This window comes from Mandrillus leucophaeus, unplaced genomic scaffold (genome assembly GCF_000951045.1).
Source record: "Mandrillus leucophaeus isolate KB7577 unplaced genomic scaffold, Mleu.le_1.0 Scaffold91, whole genome shotgun sequence".
Taxonomy (NCBI): domain Eukaryota; kingdom Metazoa; phylum Chordata; class Mammalia; order Primates; family Cercopithecidae; genus Mandrillus; species Mandrillus leucophaeus.
Window position 1 is genome coordinate 1,576,482 of NW_012109919.1, and position 18,721 is coordinate 1,595,202.

General features: G+C 41.6%; 1 protein-coding gene across 1 annotated transcript in view; it reads left to right on the top strand.

Annotated features, from left to right (window-relative positions):
* FAM169B (family with sequence similarity 169, member B) overlaps positions 1-18,721 on the top strand; it is a 115,064-nt gene that overhangs the window by 56,809 nt on the left and 39,534 nt on the right. The window contains exons 5-6 of the mRNA XM_011969829.1: positions 13,160-13,245; positions 18,365-18,542. Coding sequence (XP_011825219.1) covers positions 13,160-13,245; positions 18,365-18,542 — 264 coding nt within the window. The remainder of the gene's footprint in view (positions 1-13,159; positions 13,246-18,364; positions 18,543-18,721) is intronic.

Below are 18,721 nucleotides of genomic sequence, written 5' to 3' on the forward strand. Positions count from 1 at the left end.
CGATCTCAGCTCACTGTAACCTCCGCCTCCCGGGTTCAAGCGATTCCCATGCCTCAGGCACACGAGTAGCTGGGATTATAGGCGCCCGCCACCATGCCTGGCTAATTTTTATATTTTTAGTAGAGACGGGGTTTCATGTTGGTTAGGCTGGTTTCGAACTCCTGACCTCAAGTGATCCGGTGGCCTTGGCCTCCTAAAGTGCTGGGATTACAGGCATAAGCCACCATGCCCAGCACTTGAGCAGGTTTCTTAACCCTCTGAGGCTCACCTGGAAAATGGAGTTAGCTATGGTAACCAGTAAATGAGATACTGGAGAACTTGGTGTGAGATGTCAGCAAGATAGCCAACTAAAAGTCTCTAGTGCTTGACCCCCTACAAAGACAGCCAGAACAACAAATAAACAACTACCTGTTAATGAAAATAACTGAGAGAGAGAGTGTCAAAGTATATCAGAGGTTTAAGAGAAACCCTGGTGAGCACAGAAACTTGGGATGGCCACATAGAGAATGGAAAGATGGGCCTCCGCCACTTCTTCTCCCAACTGGGATAATCTGGGAACCAGGAGGAGCTTTTCCTACGGCAAGGAATTAGGCAAGGGGATCCCAGAAAACCCCATTACCACCTTGGACCTCACTCCATCACACCTACAGACCTCTCTGCTGGGGTCTCCTGCAGCCCTCACAGGCACTAAGCCCAGCTGAAGGGACTGCCTGGAGTCTATACAGCTATGCTCCCCACAGGGTAGGAGCCAATATTGTGCCCTGCCCCTGTACCTTGCATGGCTAGTGCGTTCTCTTATTTTGGAATTGGAAAGATGGCTTGGGTATGTCTGGCTCTGGGGTTGAGTAGCCACAGCTTCCTTTCATCTCTGAGGTTAAGCTGCCACAGAACCACCTCAGCCTGATGGCCTGACATACCCAAGCGAAGTTGCTAGCAGCTGTTACACCCATCCCCATGGGGCCAAGTAGAGGTAAAGTGGCTCCACCTACCACCAGCTCTACCTCCTTGGGCTGGAGCTGAAGCAGTACCCTGCTTCCTGGGAAAATAGTCCTTGGCTGCCCAGAGCAGCCATGCCTATCAGTGCCTAATTTGAAGCAGCACCCCACATCAGGAAATGATATCTTGGCTATCCAGAGTGGTCACACATCCTAATACCTAAGCTGAGGTGATGTCTCGCATCCCGGGGAATCGGTGCCTGGGCACCCAGAACAGTCACACCCCGCAGACCTAAGCTGAAGTGGTACATTGCCCTGTGGGGAATTAGAACTTTGGCTGAGCTGAGCAGCTACACATCCCAGGGCTGAGCTGATGTAGTATCCCATGTCCCAGGGAAACAGAACAGTGACTGAGCTCATACACTCTGCTCTACTGGCCAAATAACTCTAGTACCCTGCTTTCCTGAAGCTGAACTAGATCCCTAGAGTCTGAGTTGCTGAGATACCCTTCTCCTTGGGGAGTGGAGTTATGGCTTTGCTGCCTCCTAGCCTCCCCCATCCCCCAGGGCCCAAAGGACAGCTGTGTTCCACCATTCTGGGGTACTTGTTGCTCCTGCACCTGGTCTCATAAAGTCTGGAATACTGGTGAGCCCCACTATCCCAGTGTCTAGAGTCACTACTGCATGGTGTCTTATCCTGTGGGACCCAAGTTGCCACGGAACCCTGTTGACTCAGGTTCCCAAATTGCAGCTGTACCTTTCTCCCCAGGCCCAAATCTTAGAGTATCTCTTCTTCCCTGGAGTTGGGCCAGTTCTGTGCCCTGCCTCCTGTGGGTAGAATCACAGCTACAATGCAACCTTGTGGGCCTGAGCTGCTAGAAGATGCCTCAGACTCACAGATCCTGGCTTTGTGGGCAATCTTCAACCAACCCTGCCACAGAAAGTGAACCTGTACCCCAAGACCTGAGTGCCAAAATAGGTTCGTGAGACCCTGAGCCTAGGATGTTGACTCCACAGTTGCTTTAAGCACCTGAGTCTGGAACCTAGCACGACTGCAACTACTTGTAGGCCATGTCAGACCTGACATCAGGAGGGATCCCCTTGGCTGAGTCTCCACACTGTAGGGAAGATAAGCCTAGGAGGACCCCCAAATCCCTTGACACTGAGGACATTAGCAACCTACACCACTGCTGCTGCTGCCACGAACTGCTACAGCCTAGGCCACTGTGGCACCCACAGTTATTCCTGATGTTGTGCACAAATAAAGAAGCTGCATGGAGACTATAACATTGTGCCTATCTGGAAAGAGTCACCACACCCTTCCCAACTGGCACATTAAAATGCAACTGCAGGTGAAAGTCTTTCTCTACAAAATCTAGTCTAGAAAGCTTGAAAGAGGTGATCCTTCCATCAGATGCACAGACACTGTCTATAAGAACATAAGACATGTGAAAAAGCAAGCAAATTTGATATCACCAAAGGAACACAATAACTCTATAGTAACAGACACCAATGAAAGGGAAATTAATGAGTTCTCAGAAAGGGAATCCAAAATAATGATCTTAAGGAAACCAAAAAAGATAAAATAAAATACAATATAATTCAACAAAATAAGGAAAACAATTCACAATATGAATGAGAAATTCAACAGAGATAGAAATCATTAAAAAGGACCAAACATAAATATTGCCACTGAAGACTTTAGTGAATGAAATAAAAAATATGATAGAGAGCTTCAACAGCAGACTTGATCAAGCAGAAGAAGAAATTTCTGAACTTGAAGAGAAGTCATTTGAAATTAGAGGACAAAAAGGATATCAGAATGAAAAAGAGTGATGAAAGCCTACAAGACTTATGACACATAAGTAAAAGAACAAATATTCATATTATGAGAGTTCTGGGAGAAGAGAAGGGAAAAGGCATAGAAAACTTAAAGTTCCCAAGTCTGGGGAGAGATATGGACATCCAGATTTAGAAAGCACAAAGATCCTCAAATAGATTCAGCCACAAAAGTCCCTCCCTGAGGCATATTATAGTCAGATTATCAAAAGTCAAAGACATAGAGATAATTCCAAAAACAGCAAGAGAAAAGCGTCAAGTCATATGTGATGGAATTCTCATTAGGCTAACAGCAGATTTCTCCATGGAAACCTTATAGGCCAGGAGAGAATGGAATAATGCATTCAAAATGCTGAAAGAAAAAAAAATTGTCATCAAGAATACTTCAGAAATAAGGGAGAAATAAAGTCTTTTCCAGACAAGCAAAAAGTGAGTCTTTTCCAGCAAGCAAAACTTTGTAATGTCACCACTAGACTGACATTACAAAAAAGGCTCAAGGAGTCCTACATCTGGAGGCAGAAAGATGATAATCACTATCATGAAAACACACGAAAATATAAAACTTATTGGGAGAACAGATTCACAAAAGAGAAAGGCAAAAGAATAAAATCTTATCACTATGGAAAACCATCAAACTACAATTATAAATAGAGAGGAAGAAAGAAACAAATTAAATACAAAACAACCAGGAAACAATTAACAAAATGACAGGAATAAGTCTTCACCTATCCATAATAACCCTGAATGTAAGCAGATTGAATTCTCCATGTAAAAGATATAGACTGGTTTAATGGATAAAAAACATGACCCCACTATATGGTACCTACAAGAAACTCATTTTACTTGTAAAGTCACATGTAGACTGAAAGTGAAGAGATGAAAAAAGATATTTCATGCAAACAGAAACTAAAAGCAAGCAGGAATAGCTATGCGAAGATTAAAGAGACTTTAAAAAATGGTAAAAATATATTAAGAAAGTCATAATATAATGATAAAGAGGTTAATTCAGCAATAGGATATAACAATAATAAATCTATAGTCACCCAACTCCAGAACACCCAGATATATGAAGCAAATATTATTAGATCTAAAGGGAGATATATACTATAATACAATAATAGGTGGGGACTTCAACACCAAACTCTCAGCACTGGACAGGTCATTTAGACAAAATCAACAAAGAAACATTAGATTTAAATTGCACTTTAGACCAAATAGACTTAGCAGACATTTATAGTACATTTCATCCAACAGCTGCAGAATACACATTCTTTTCATCAGCACATGGAACATTCTCCAGGATAGACCACATGTTAGGCCACAAAAAAAGTCTAAACAAATTTAAAAGAATTGAAATCATATCAAGTATATTTTCTGACCACAATGGAATAAAACTGGAAATTAATAACAAGAGGAACATTAGAAATAGTATAAATTCATGGAAATTAAGCATCATGCTCTCAAATGACCAAGGAGTCAATGAAGAAACTATGAAGGAAATTTAAAAGTTTATTGAAACAAATCAAAATAGAAACACAACATACCAAAACCTTTGGGAGACAGCAAAAGCAGTTCTAAGAGGGTGGTTTATAGCAATAAACACCCACATCAAAAAAGTAAAAATATTTCAAATAACCTAACAATGCATCTCAAGGAACTAGAAAAGCAAGAACAAAACAAACTCAAAATAAGTAGGAGACAAGAAATAATAAAAAGTAGAGTAGAATAAAATAAATTGAGACTAAATAAAATACAAAAGATCAACAAATGAAAGTTAGTTTTTTGAACAGATAAACAAAATTGACAAACCATTAGCTAGGCTAACCAAGAAAAAAGAAAAAATACCCAAATAAATAATATCAGAAATGAAAAGGGACAATTACAATTGATACCACAGAAATACACAGGATCATTAGAGAATATTACAAACAACTTTACAACAAATTTGAAAAGCTAGCAGAAATATATATATTTCTGGACACATGGAACCTACCAAGATTGAACCAAATAAGAAAGAGAAAACTTAAAGAGACCTATCAAGGTTATTATTGATAGGTGAGTAATGAGATTGAATCAGTAATAAAAAGTCTCTCAACAAAGAAGAGCCCAGGACCTGACGTCTTCACTGCTGAATTCTACCAAACATTTAAAGAATAACTAACACCAATTCTTCTCAAACTCTTTCAGAAAATGAAAGAGGAGGAAATTTTTCCAAGCTCATTCAATGAGGTCACAACTACCCTGATACCATAACTCGGCAAGGACACAACAACAACAAAAAAGGGAAACCATAGGCCAATATCCCTGATGAACATAATTGCACATGTTCTTAACAAAATACTAGCAAACCAATTCAACAATGCATTAAAAAGATTGTTCACCATGATCAAGTGGGATTCTTCTCCCGGATGCAAAGACGGCTCAACATACGCAAATCAATAAATGTGATACATCAGTGGCATCAACGATAAAAACCATATTAGCACCTCAATAGACACAGAAAAAGCATTGGACAAAATTCAACATTGCCTCATGATAAAGCTCTCAAGTTAGGTGTAATAGGAACCTACCTCAACACAATAAAGGCCATATATGACAAACCCCTAGCCAACATCATACCGAACGTGGAAAATTTGAAAGTTTTACATCTAAGATCTGGAGTAAGATAAGGATGCCCTCTTTTAACACTTTTATTCAACACAGTACTAGAAGACCTAGCTATAGCAACTAGTCGAAAGAAAGAAATAAAGGTCATCTAAATTGGAAAGGGGGAAGTCAAATTGTCCCTGTTTGCAGATGGCATGATCTTATATATAGAAAACCATGAAGGCTTCACCAAAAAGGCTCTTAGAACTGATAAACCAATTCAGTACAGTTGTAGGCTACAAAAATCAACATAAAAAAATCAGTAGTATACATCCATGACAAACTAGTGGTAAAAGAAATCAAGAAAGGAAATCCATTTACAATAGACACACACACACATACAGACACACACACAAACTAGGAATAAATTTAACCAAGGAGGTCAAAGAGCTCTACAAGGGAAAATATAAAACACTGATGAAAAAATTGAAGAGGATACACAGAAAATAGACATCCCGTGTGCATGGGTTAGATAAATTAATATTGTGAAAATGACCATACTACCAAAAGCAATCTATAGATTCAGTGTACTCCTTATCAAAATACCAATGGCATTCTTCACAGAAATAGAAAAAAATTCTAAAATTAATTTGGAACTACTAATGACTTCAAATAGACAAAGCAATACTGAGCAAAAAGAACAAAGCTGGAGGCATCAAACTACTGGACTTCAATATATTCTACAAAGGTGTAGTAACCTAAACAACACGGTACTGGCATAAAAGCAGACATGTAGACCAATGGAACAGAATAGAGAACCCAGAAATAAACCGATGTACTTACAGACAGTTGATTTTTGAAAAATGTACCAAGAACATTTATTGGGGGAAAGGACAGTCTCTTTAGTAAATGGTGCTCAGACAACTGGATATTTATATGCAGAAGAATGAAACTAGTCCCCCTATTTGTCACCATATACAAAATTCAACTCAAAATAGACGAAAGACTTAATTGTAAGACCTGAAACTATGAAACTATTAATAGTAGAAGACAGTGTAGAGGAAATGCTTCAGGACATTGATCTGAGCAGATATTTTATGGAGAAGATCTCAAAAGCACAGGAAACAAAACCAAAATAGGACAAGTGAGATTATACTGAACTAAAAATCTTCTGCACAGAAAAATAAACAATAGAATGAAGAGACAACTTGCAGAATCAAATAAAATATTTGAAAACTATTCATCCAACAAGAAATTAACATCCAGAATATACAAGGGACTCAATTCAACAGCAAAGAAACAAATAATCTGATTAAAAACAGGGCAAATGAACTGAATACAAATCTCTCAAAAGAAGACACACAAATGGCCAATAGATATATGAAAAAATGCTCAACACAACAAATCATCAGTAAAATGCAAATCAAAGCCACAGTAAGCTATCAACTCACCCCAGTTAGAACGGCTATTATGAAAAATACAAAAAATAACAGATGCTGTGAGGTTGTGGAGAAAGGGGAATGTGTGTACTCTGTTGGTGAGAATGTAAATAGTACAGCCATTATGGAGAACAGTATGGGGGCTCCTCAAAATTCTAAAAATAGAACTACTATATGGTCCAGCAATCCCACTTCTGGGTATATATCCAAAGGAAATAAAATCAGTATGTTGAAGAAATATCTGCACTCTGGTGTTTACTGTAGCATTATTCACAATGGCCAAGGTATGGAATCAACTTAAGTGTCTATCAGCAGATGAATGGATAAAGACAACGTATATGCAAAGGAATACTATTTAGACACAAAAAAGAACAAAATTCTGTAATTTGCAGCAACATGGATGAGCTTGGAGGACATTATGTCGAAATACGAAAAAAAGCCAAAACAGAAAGATAAGTACCACATGTTCTCACTCATCTGTAGAAGCTAAAGTAGTTGAGCTCATACAAGTAGAGAGCAGAATAGTGGTTACCAGATGCAGGGAAGTCTGTTGGGGGATGAGAGGGAGGGCCTAGCTAATGGATGCAAAGCACAGGTCGATAGGAAAAATACATTCTAGGGTTCCATGGCACTGCGGGGTGACTCCAGTTAGCAACAATTTATTCTATTTTCAAGTAGCTAGAAGAGTGGATTTTGAATGTCTGCAGCACAAAGAAGGAACAAATCTTCGAGGTGGCATGTAATGATTTGATCATTACATGTTGTGTACATGTATCAAAATATCAAATGTACCCCATAAATATGTGCAATTATAATGTGTCAATTAAAAAGAATACAGGCAAAAAAATGCGATACTACATGTGCCCTTGGCATTGCGCCAAGGGCTTGATGAGTGCTTGGTTGTGCTGTCGTGGTCAATGCTATTATTCTATTTTATTATTATTTTTTTTTGAGACGGAGTCTCGCTCTGTCGCCCAGGCTGGAGCGCAGTGGCGCGATCTTGGCTCACTGCAAGCTCCGCCTCCCGGGTTCACGCCATTCTCCTGCCTCAGCCTTCCGAGTAGCTGGGACTACAGGCGCCCGCCAGCACGCCCGGCTAATTTTTTGTATTTTTTATTAGAGACGGGGTTTCACCATGTTAGCCAGGGTGGTCTCAATCTCCTGACCTCGTGATCCGCCTGCCTCGGCCTCCCAAAGTGCTGGGATTACAGGCGTGAGCCACCGCGCGGCCAATGCCATTATTTTAAAGTGGTAACTGGATCATGTTCCTATCCTTTTCTGAAGCATAGTAGCTGTCCAGAGTTTGGCTCTCACAGCCTTCCTGATGGACCTCCTCCTGCCTCCTCACCACTCTGAATGCTGGTGGCTCTGGCATGCTGCAGTTCCTGTCCTTGCCTGTCACATCTCTACATCTCTGTCACCTCCCTCACCTGGCATGGCCTTCTCCCCTTACTTTGGCCTGACTCATTCTTCCCACCTGGTTAGGTCAGTTGCCCTTGGATACTCTCTCATCCCCCATTCCAAATGACCTTCTTCTCCCTTCTGGCCCTCCCACAGCACATAGCCTGGGTCTGATCTGACTCTATTCTGTGTCTTCCTCTAAACTGTAAGTTTCTTAAGCCAGGGTCTAGTTTGATTCCTTGATTGGATGTAATATGTCTTTTGCACATTATAGCTGCTCTATATGTGGGTTGGATAAGCAACACGTGCCACAGACTTGTGACCTCCGGAGGGTCTGTGCACCGCTTTGGTACCTCCTGCTGATCTCTGTGCTGAGGCAGTTGGAGGGGGACCTCAAGCTCAACTTTGCGCTCCACTGTCCCCTGCTGGACGTTGCTACTACATCACACCACACAGCCTGGGTCTGATTTGACTCGATTCTGTGTCTTCCTTTAAATTGTAAGTTTCTTAAGCCAGGGTATAGTTTAATTGCTTAAGTAGACTCCTCCTTGCTGAATTTGTCTGCGGCCTCAAAAATCCTTCTGAAGGCACCACTCACTCTTAGTTGCCACAGCCCATCCATCCAAGGTGACAGGTGACAACCAGGTCTCTCTGACCTGTACTGTGAAAAAGTCATGCTAACTTTTTCAAAAGGATTGCTTTGCTTACTTATAGATTTTAAAAAATCAGATTAAAAAGGTTCGGCTTCTTTAAGAAGTCTTAAGCAAGACATAAAGTTTTAAAAATCTTGTCAGAAGTCCTGTTATGTGTCTGAATCCGGCGCTGATGCGTGCCCACTACGTTGGGAGGGCAGAGCGAGGAATGCTGTGGTCAGCTTAACTCCTGATAGAAAAGGGGATGGTCATGAGGAAATGTGATGTGAAAAGTAAATACTCACTGGATGGGCAGATCTCAAGCTGTGAAAGAGACATTTCTGTGTAAACCGGAGCAGAAAGATGGTTTGGATGGAGATCTCCCAGGGAGAAATGGAGTGTTACAGAACACTTTCGATTGTCTTGTTGACAATGAAAATATTACACAGCCTTTTCATACTTCATTGTAATCCCAGAGCAATGTTGGAAGCAGATGGAGGAACTTTCTAGAAATTACTGGAATGCTTCAAACACCTAAGGAAAAGCAGTTTGGCGAGGTGAACTCTCTCACCTACCTTGCTTTATAACAATAGAAGAGGATGTGATCTCCATTTGACTGGGTGAATCAAAGCTGGGGAGGGGATGGGTTTAGGTCATGCAACTAGTAACTGGGGACGCCAGAATTTAAGCCCTGTCTGGCTCTGAGGTTCCAATTCCTTTTCCTTTTCCTTTACCATGGACAGTATGTAGAGCCGTTTCTAAAATGCCTTGAGTCATCTTACTCCCCGTTGGCGCTGATATCAGCTGGTGACTTCCGAGTGAACGAAGCCAGTGTTTTGCTGAGATGGTGTTTGCAGCCCAGTCTCTTCCATATTTAGACCTTGCCCAGCTACCCCTGCCGCTTGGGATGCCCTGAACATAACCCAGGACATACAGGACTCTGTGTCTCTACTCCCGGGTTGCCTGCATCAGCCTTCCCCACCGTCTCTGTCTGTTGAAACCTCACCCAGTGATGCAGAGCTGGTGGAGTTTCTGGGGATGCTTTCCCAATTCCCCTCTGCAGAGCTGACCTCCTTCTCTGGGTCCTTGTGAAACTTGATTCCAGCACCGATGATTCCCTGCCCTGTAAGGGAGTAGCTTATTTAGCTCTCTCGTTCTCAGTGGGCTCTCAACTCCAAGAGGTAAGGATGGAGGCTTAATCATCAGCTCCCGGGTCCCAGGACAGCATCAGTCACACAGTGGGGAACTCAGCCATGGAGAGTTGAATTCAGTGAATCATGCTTAGCCTCAGGTGAATCCAGGCCTCTAGGAATTAGCCTTAGGGACCTCCCAAGGTCTCTCTTCTTTGGGAGACCTTGGAGTGTCATAGAATAAAATCCATTACTGACACCTTCCTTGTGGTCCATGTCACCTGCTACTCGGAGACAGGGAAATTGAATTGGCTTGGTGAGGCTGGTTCTTCACAATGCCCTCCGGATGGCTCTCGGCATGGTGCATCTCTCTCTGCAGGTGTCCAGGCTCTTCTCAGTCCTTAGGTGGTGGAAATGATTGCTCAGGACCATACTTTTCCTTTTAAAAAACAAGGATATTGTGACTTCCATTTTCTAACCCTTGGAGGTTGCTGGCTCTAGCGTCTCAGCAGTGATGCCCTGAGGCTGGCTCTGTGGCACCTGTCAGCCCCCCAGAAGCTGTCATTTGTCCTTGCTGAGCTGGGGACTGCCTCTCTCCAAGGGCTGTGCCACCATGTCTCCCTCCTGTGTTCTCTGGACAAGGTATTATACTTCATTGATCAAAAGCTCCTGCTCTCCAGAAGGCTGATTCTATTTTTCAAGAGTTGGTTTTGAGGGCAGTTTGTTTTTAACCGTTACATGTGATTGGACTTCAGTTTCATTGTTATGTATACTTAGCAGTTTAAGATGAGTTTTGAAAAAAAACAACAGTTCAGTCTTATTTGTGACAACTTGTGTGACTAATTAATGGTCTGCAGTGCACCGTGAAACTTGCAAGGCACCACATAAACACTGAATCATAACACATTTCTTGTTTGAAATTGTATTAGCAAATTGAACATCTGTATTACAGCAATACAGCATATTAGTAACTTCAACAGCTTTTATTGATTCACCTTGTTAAGCAGGAAAATAATCCTTGTAGCTTATAAAGCTCCTGGAAGTTCTAGTAGGTGCCATTTTGGAAGTGAATTGAGTCGAATAAATGAAGGCAGATGTCAAGCATTTAATTGGCTCTTTGCTCCCAGCTGACTCTGTCAATTTTGGAACCATTGTCAGAGATGATATAATTCACCCATATGAAACTGACAAGGTGAGTTCGATGCTGTGGTCTCTAGGGAGGAGGGGCTGGCTATGCAGAGTTAATGTTTAATACCTGGCTAATGCCACTTGTATTAGTCAGGGTTCTCTTAGAGGGACAGAATTAACAGGATACATATAGGAGATATATGTGTGTGTGTATATATATATGAGTTTATTAAGTATTCTATATACATACGTGAAGGGGAATTTATTAAGTATTATATATATGTATAAAGGGGAGTTTATTAAGTATTAACTTACATAATCACAAGGTCCCACAATAGGCTGTCTGCAAGCTGAGGAGCAAGGAGAAGCAGTCTGAGTCCCAAAGCTGAAGAACTTGGAGTCCGATGTTCGAGGGCAGGAAGCATCCAGCATGAGAGAAAGACATAGGTGGGGAGGCTAAGCCCATCTCTCCTTTTCACGTTTTTCTGCCTGCTTTATATTTGCTGGAAGCTGATTAGATTGTGCCCAGCAGATTAAGGGTGGATCTGCCTTCCCCAGCACACTGACTCAAATGTTAAACTCTTCTGGCAACACCCACATAGACACACCTGGGATTAATACTCTGTATCCCTCAATCCAATCAAGTTGACACTCATTATTAACCATCACACCACTGTAGCTTGGTCTTCACAGAGTTTTCTACTAAAGTTCCTTCAGTAGCAGAGAGGAACAGGCAGAAAGGCTGTGGCAGCTAACCCCGAGTGGTCCACAACATTTGTTTTAAAATCTTGAGGCTTATGTGAAATGTTCAATTGCTTTTGTTTTCTACTCCGTGTTCACATTTTCCTCCAAATCTCCATCTAACAAGATTTGACTGGGAAGAGGCCTCTTTTATAATTCTGTGGATTCTGGAACCCTCAGGCTCAAATACTGGCCTTGAGAGGCAGATATAAAAATGATGATCAAAGGGGTATAAAAAAGATGCTAGAAAACAACCAAAGTAACTTTGGTGCTTAAAATGTGATTCTTGTACATTTTAAAATAACTAAAAGAGTAGAATCAGATTGTTTGTGACACAAAGGATGTAATGCTTGAGGGGACAGATACATCATTTTTTGTCTTTCCTTTTTTTTTTTTAAGACGGAGTCTCACTCTGTTGTCCAGGCTGGAGTGCAGTGGTGCACCCATGACTCACTGCAGCCTTGACCTCTAGGACTCAAGTGATCCTCCAGCCTCAGCCTCTCAAGTATTTGGGAGGACAGGCATGTGCCACCACACCCAGCTAATTATTTCGTATTTTTCGCAGAGATGGGGTTTCACCATGTTGCCCAAGCTGGTTTTGAACTCCTGGGTTCAAGCGATCCGCCCACCTCTGCCTTCCAGGGTGCTGGGATTACAGATGTAAGTGCTCTGCTGGATACTCCATTAATATGCACTGCATGCCTGTATCAAAACATCTCAGATAGCCTATAAATATATACATTTACTATGTACCCACAAATCTCATGCCTGTAATCCCAGCACTTTGGGAGGCCAAGGCAGGCGGATTACTTGAGGTCAGGAGTTTGAGACCAGCCTGGCCAACATGGCGAAACCCTGTTTCTACAAAACACAATGATTAGTAAGGCATGGTGGCTCACAGCTGTAGTCCCAGCTACTTGGGAGGCTGAAGCAGGAGAACCACTTGAACCTGGGAGGTGGAGCTCACAGTGAGCCAAGATTGCGCCATTGCACTTTAGCGTGGGTGACAGAGCGACAATCTGACTCGAAAAAAGGTAATTCTTACTCATTGGATTTGTCAATATTGGTGTGTATCCTGCTGTGTCCCCAAACATTGGGATATATCCTGTTTTGTGTCAACAACAGGCCACCTCTGAAACATCTGTGAAGCCCGCTTCATGTGAGAGTGGTCAATCTTTCCTGTTCAGTAAATTCAGCTCTAAAAATATCACCTGCTTTCCCCACAAATCATCTTCCTTTGCACCTTGTCAGTGGCTCTGTGCTGTGAAGCTGCCCCTCTGTTGGCCAGTTTGCTGTATGCACATCATCCTCTCTTGGCTTTCTCTCCAGTTGTGGCTGTTTACATAAAGGGATCATTGTGGTCCACGGAAGATGCACTAGGAACCTCTGATCCTGCAAGACAAGGGTTGATGAAGGTGAGTTGATGCAATTTTAAATGAACATTGTAAAAGAGGTTTTAAAAGTCACAGTGCTTACTTGATAATTTGATAATTTAAAGCAGTCTAGCCATGTCTTCATTTCCTAGTACCACAGAGTACCACAAAACAGAAATGTATTGTCTCACAGTTCTGGAGGCTGGAAAGTCTGAAATCAAGCAATCGACAGGGTTGTTTTCTTTTGAGGGCTGTAAATGAGAATCTGTTCCTGGCTTCCCTCCTAGCTTCCAGTAACCTCAGGGGTTTCTTGGCTTGTAGATGACCTTCTCCTTGTATTTCCACATTGTTCTCTATGTGTGTGTCTGTCTCTGTCAAAATCCTCCTTTTTTATAAGGACACGAGTCATATTGGATTAGAGACCAACTGAATCCCCTCATGTTGATTGATCAGCAGACTCTATTTCCAAATAAGGTCACATTCACACAACTGGGAGTTAGGATGTCAACAGCTTTTTGGGGGTGATAATTCAATCCATAACACCCTGCTAGCAAGGAAAACAGCACTCAGTGCTATGTATAACAGATATCTGGCTACTGATAAGTCTATTTTACTTTCCTGAGTGGCCCCTCATGTCTAAGTTTTAAAACTTTAATATACACCATCTCTCTGTTGTATGGGAAACTTCTGCTTAGTACATTCAGGTAATGTTTATTGGCACTTAGCATAAGTTAGAATTATAGCAGATATTATCCTGTATGCTACCTGAGCCTCTATAGAGCTTATCTAATGTCAGAACGTTCAAGGTATTTGTTTTGCAGATGAACACATTGAAACTGAGTCACACAGCCAGTAAGTGATTTAGCTGGGTACAAACATCTGTCTCCTTGACATCAGACCTGGTGATCTTTGAAGAGCTGTGCCTCTGTTGAGCAGTTGTAAAGCAGAGACCTGCGATGGCAGGTGTGAAGGCAGGAGCCAGAGGAGCTTCTCAGGGGTCCAGGTGGTGTCCTCTTGGCTGAACTTTGGCTGGGGCCAAGGCTAAGGAGGAAGCCAGTACCCAGCTGAGAGTTGGACTGTGTGCCTCACATTCACTCATTTTCATTTGACTGGTATATTTATCTTAATTCCATAGGTGGGAAGAAGGATGATGCTTCCCTGCAGTCTTGAAATGTGTGATCTTGTTTACAGTTGTCTGGCATGCCATTCAGTTGCCTTCATAGAGCCCTGTAAATAATGAATGAAATATCAGTTTTCTTTCAGGTTCAGTAGGGAGAATGGCTAAGAAACAAAATACAATTAAAAGATAAAGAAAAAAGTCAAGACCTAAAGTTCTACAGACAGAGAGGGGAAATAGTCTCAGGCACAACACTTCAAAGATCTCCAGCCTGATGTCAAGGAGATGGAAGTTTGTACCCAGCTACCTCACTTACTGGCAGTGTGACTCAGCCTCGATGTCTTCATCTACACAACAAATACCTCGAAGGTTCTGAAATTAGATAATCCCTATAAGAGGTCTCAGGTAATGTTCCCAAGTTGTTAATCCAGGTTTTATTTTATTTTATTTTATTTTTTCTGCTGAGCAATTAAAAAAATTAGTTCTTGATTTTTTTCTAAACAAGAGCTTCATTAAGATAAATTCACACATCATGAGCTTCATTCTTTTAAAGTGCACAATGCAGGGAGTTTTACTATGTTCACAACATTGTATATCAATCACCACTAATTCCAGAACATTTTCATCATTTTAAAAAGACACTTTCTACCCATTAGCATCACTCCTCATTCCTGTCTTTCCCCAGTCCCTGGAAACCACTAATCTGCTTTCTGTCTTTATGGATTTGCCTATTCTAGATATTTCCTATAAATGGAATCATATGACAGGTGGTCTTGTGTAAACAGCCTCTTTAACTTGACAAAATCTTTTCAGAGTTCATCCACTGTAGCACGCATCAGTACTTCATTCTTTTTTTTGGGGTGAATAATAGTCCATTGTATGGATATACCACATTTCATTTATCCATTTTTCAGTTGATGGACATTTGAATCGTATCCACTTTTTGACTATGATTAATAATACTTCTATAAGCATTTGTATGTAAGTTTTTTTGAGGATACATATTTTCAGTTCTCTTGAGTATATATCTAGGAGTGGAATTGTTGGTCATGTGGTAACTCTATGTTTCATATATTGAGGAATTGTCCAACTACCTTCCCCAGCAGCCGCACCATTCTGTACTCTCAACAGCAGTGTCTGAGGGTTTCAGTCACTCCATATCCTCACCAGCACTTGTTATTGTCTTTTTAATGTTCTCCATCCTATTAGGTGTGAAGTAGAATCTCACTGTGGTTTTAATTTGCATTTCCATGATGGCTAAGGATGGTGAGCATCTTTTCATGTGCTGATTGGCCATCTATAGATCCTCTTTGGGAAAATGTTTATGAAGATCCTTGGCCCACTTTTTAATTGGGCTATTTGACTTTTTACTATTGGGTTGTGAGAGTTTTTCATATGCAGAGTTTCATATGCAGAGCTTTTCATATGCATAATCCTTATCACATATATGATTTGCAGTTATTTTTTTCCCATTCTATGAGTTGTCTTTTTTAGGTCTCGTTTTAATTGACTCGGTAGATATTATTTTGAAAAGGTTTTTCTTCCAGCACATTAGAGATGGCCTGAGATTCAGCAAGTGAGCATGATGTACCCAGTGTGGTGCTTGGCATCTTGGTTTGCGTTGCTGTCCCAGCTCTGGTGCCGCAGGTGGGCCAGGTGCCACTTAATGATTGACTGTTCTGAATGCTATGAAGAATGTGAATGGCTCCTTAAATAATTTTTTCAGAACAAGAGTTGTTACTTCCTTCATTTGTCATCTCTTCTTCTAAGTTTAAATGAGAAAACCCCCACATTTTCTGAAAATGTGGCCTATATTATGAACAAAAAGAAACTTGGGTGTTATTTCCACTTAATGAACCATGTTGTAAAGATCTATCCTACCCCAGCTGTACAAGGGAATATTTCCTCTCTCTGTTTGTAGAACTTTAGGTCTTGACTTTTTTTCTTTTTCTTTTAATTACATTTTGTTTCCTAGCCAGCTCTTCTTCACAAATTACCAAAAAAAACCCCACAAGATTTCTTAATGTTTTTCCTGTTAACTTAATTAGTGGTCCTAATGAGGGATGTGAACTGGAACTTAGTTTTGTGTTTTCAGAAACATTTCTGAGTCAAAATCACATGTCACACGTTTTCCTCCCCCGTAATGAAATTGGACAAATTAAGTACATTTTCTTTCTCCTCCTTTTTCTCCTGCCAGTTTTTGATTGGATATTTCCCTTCTGCCAGATGCAATCTGCTTTTGTCTTCTGGCTTTCTTCTGAACTTTTTGGTTTTATAAGTTGAAAAATATAACCTCCCCCACGACACCAATCTGGTTTTGTGACTAGCTAGTTATTCTTAATGTCTGAACTTGATTTGGCTGCCGCTGTCTGAGATACAAAATGTGATGGCTTCTCAAAGCCAAGCTAGTGTGGTTTTCACTAATCTTTTTCTCATTTAAGATTTAACTCCAGATGAAGGTGAAATATTTTACATTCTGGCCAATTCATAAGTTTATTGGCACTGAACACTTCTTGCCATTTGCTGCAAGCTGCCTTATTTTTATTACCAGAGCATTTGAAAACATGCATGTATTTTAGAGACCACATGAAGGATCTTATCCCTTGACTGGAGGGGGAAACCAAGACTCAAAGAGGTTGTGAATTGCTGAAGATCTCCCAGCAAATCCAAGGTAACAACCCACAAACCACAAACGATGAGGATGATAATCCAAGGGTCAAGTATTAAATATAAAATGAAGTATTAACATTTGTATTATCCCCTTTCCCCAAATCTCATTTCTAATGGATGAAGATGAAGAAGGAAACCGCTGGCTGGACTGGAAAGCCCCAGTCTGTTGTTTTGTGCCTGCCTCTGACAGATCCCTTGTCCAGCTGTCTCAAGTCCTCTTTGAAATGAGGCAGGGAAATCAATAAATGTAATCACCCTCTTTGAGCCTCAATTTCCCCACCTATGAACCAGGACCTCTCCAGCCAGGTGGTGAGAATCAAATGGGCGCATGTGGGTGGATGTCATGGACCAGCTGGTGGCCTTGTTGATCTAGAGGTAATGCATAGGATGAAGTGACAAATACACACACACAGAGGCTGTCACCTAGCAGTGTTGCAGAGTAAATTCCAATACAACAGCATTGTCACTTCATAAATAGCTGATTGGTTTCACCTTGTGCCACATTTTAGCAGTTGCTCGTGACTGTCTGAAGGGCTGCGTTAAGGAGGCTTCTGAGACCGTGTCCATGCTTAGCTGGACAGATAGGTCTGCTCTGAATCCAGGGGTGGGAGACCTTGATTTCTACCACGTATTTGCCATCCGTGGGCTACACAAATGCACAGCATTTTAATAGGCAGGAGTGCGAAGTCATTTTGACTTGCGAAGGGGAAAGCTTCTAACTGTGTGGGCCTGACTTTGACCACAATACAATTTCCTCACTTGTGATAACTTTGCTACAGGCAAGAGATGGTTCAATTTTACAGCCTTAGAAGGGGTGTGCCCCGAGTCCCTGTAATTCTCTGGGATTAGGACACCAGTGTGTGCTCCAAATCGGTCACAAGTTGAAACTCACTTGCTTTTGGTGTAGCAATTGATCTCCCACATTATTTACCCTCCTTCTGACGGCCAGAATTCTGGGGCCTGCTGTCATGAAAATGGCAGATTGGGTTTATTTCAGGACACATCCAGCGAGTCAGTTGAAATGGGTTGCCCAGTCCCCCAGTGTTAAATTCCTGTTTTGTTACCATGTGATGGATTGTGTTTTGTCGTCTCACATTCCTGGTCCGTGGTCTTGAGGACCCAGGGGCCGCCCCTGGCGTTGTTCTCTGCTCCTGGAGGCCGCATGGTGCGAAAGGTCAGTGGTGTGGAAGCCTCTGTGAGATGCCATGATTCACGTTTTGGATCTTTGAGCACAAAATGAATCTTCGATGGAGGAGCTCACACCTGGCCCCAATGTGTGGGTCACGTCCAAGCACAGAATTTATTGCATATGATTTTCCTCTCTTGTCTCACGTGATTATTGTTGCTCTTTTCTTTCTTTTTTTTTTTCTGAAGGTTCAGTCATTTGGGGAAAGGATTGTGCTTTTCATTCTAAACGTCATTATTTTTGGAAGACTGGAGAGAAATTTGGATGATGATGACATGTTTTTTCTACCTCACTCTGTGAAGGAACAAGCTAAAATCCTGTGGAGATGTGGAGCGGCTGTTGGGTTTTACACGACCAAGATGGAAGGTGAGGGATGCACGGCCACCACTTCAGGCTGGACTGAGGGGGGCTCTCTAGGGGTCTGCCTGGTCTGGAGGGTTCCCTCAGCACCAGCTATGTGGAGAGAATCTTTTCTCGTGGATTAAGTTGGGTGTAAATGAACCCCATGTATGGATTCCATTTCCACCACATTTCTCATCTCAGTG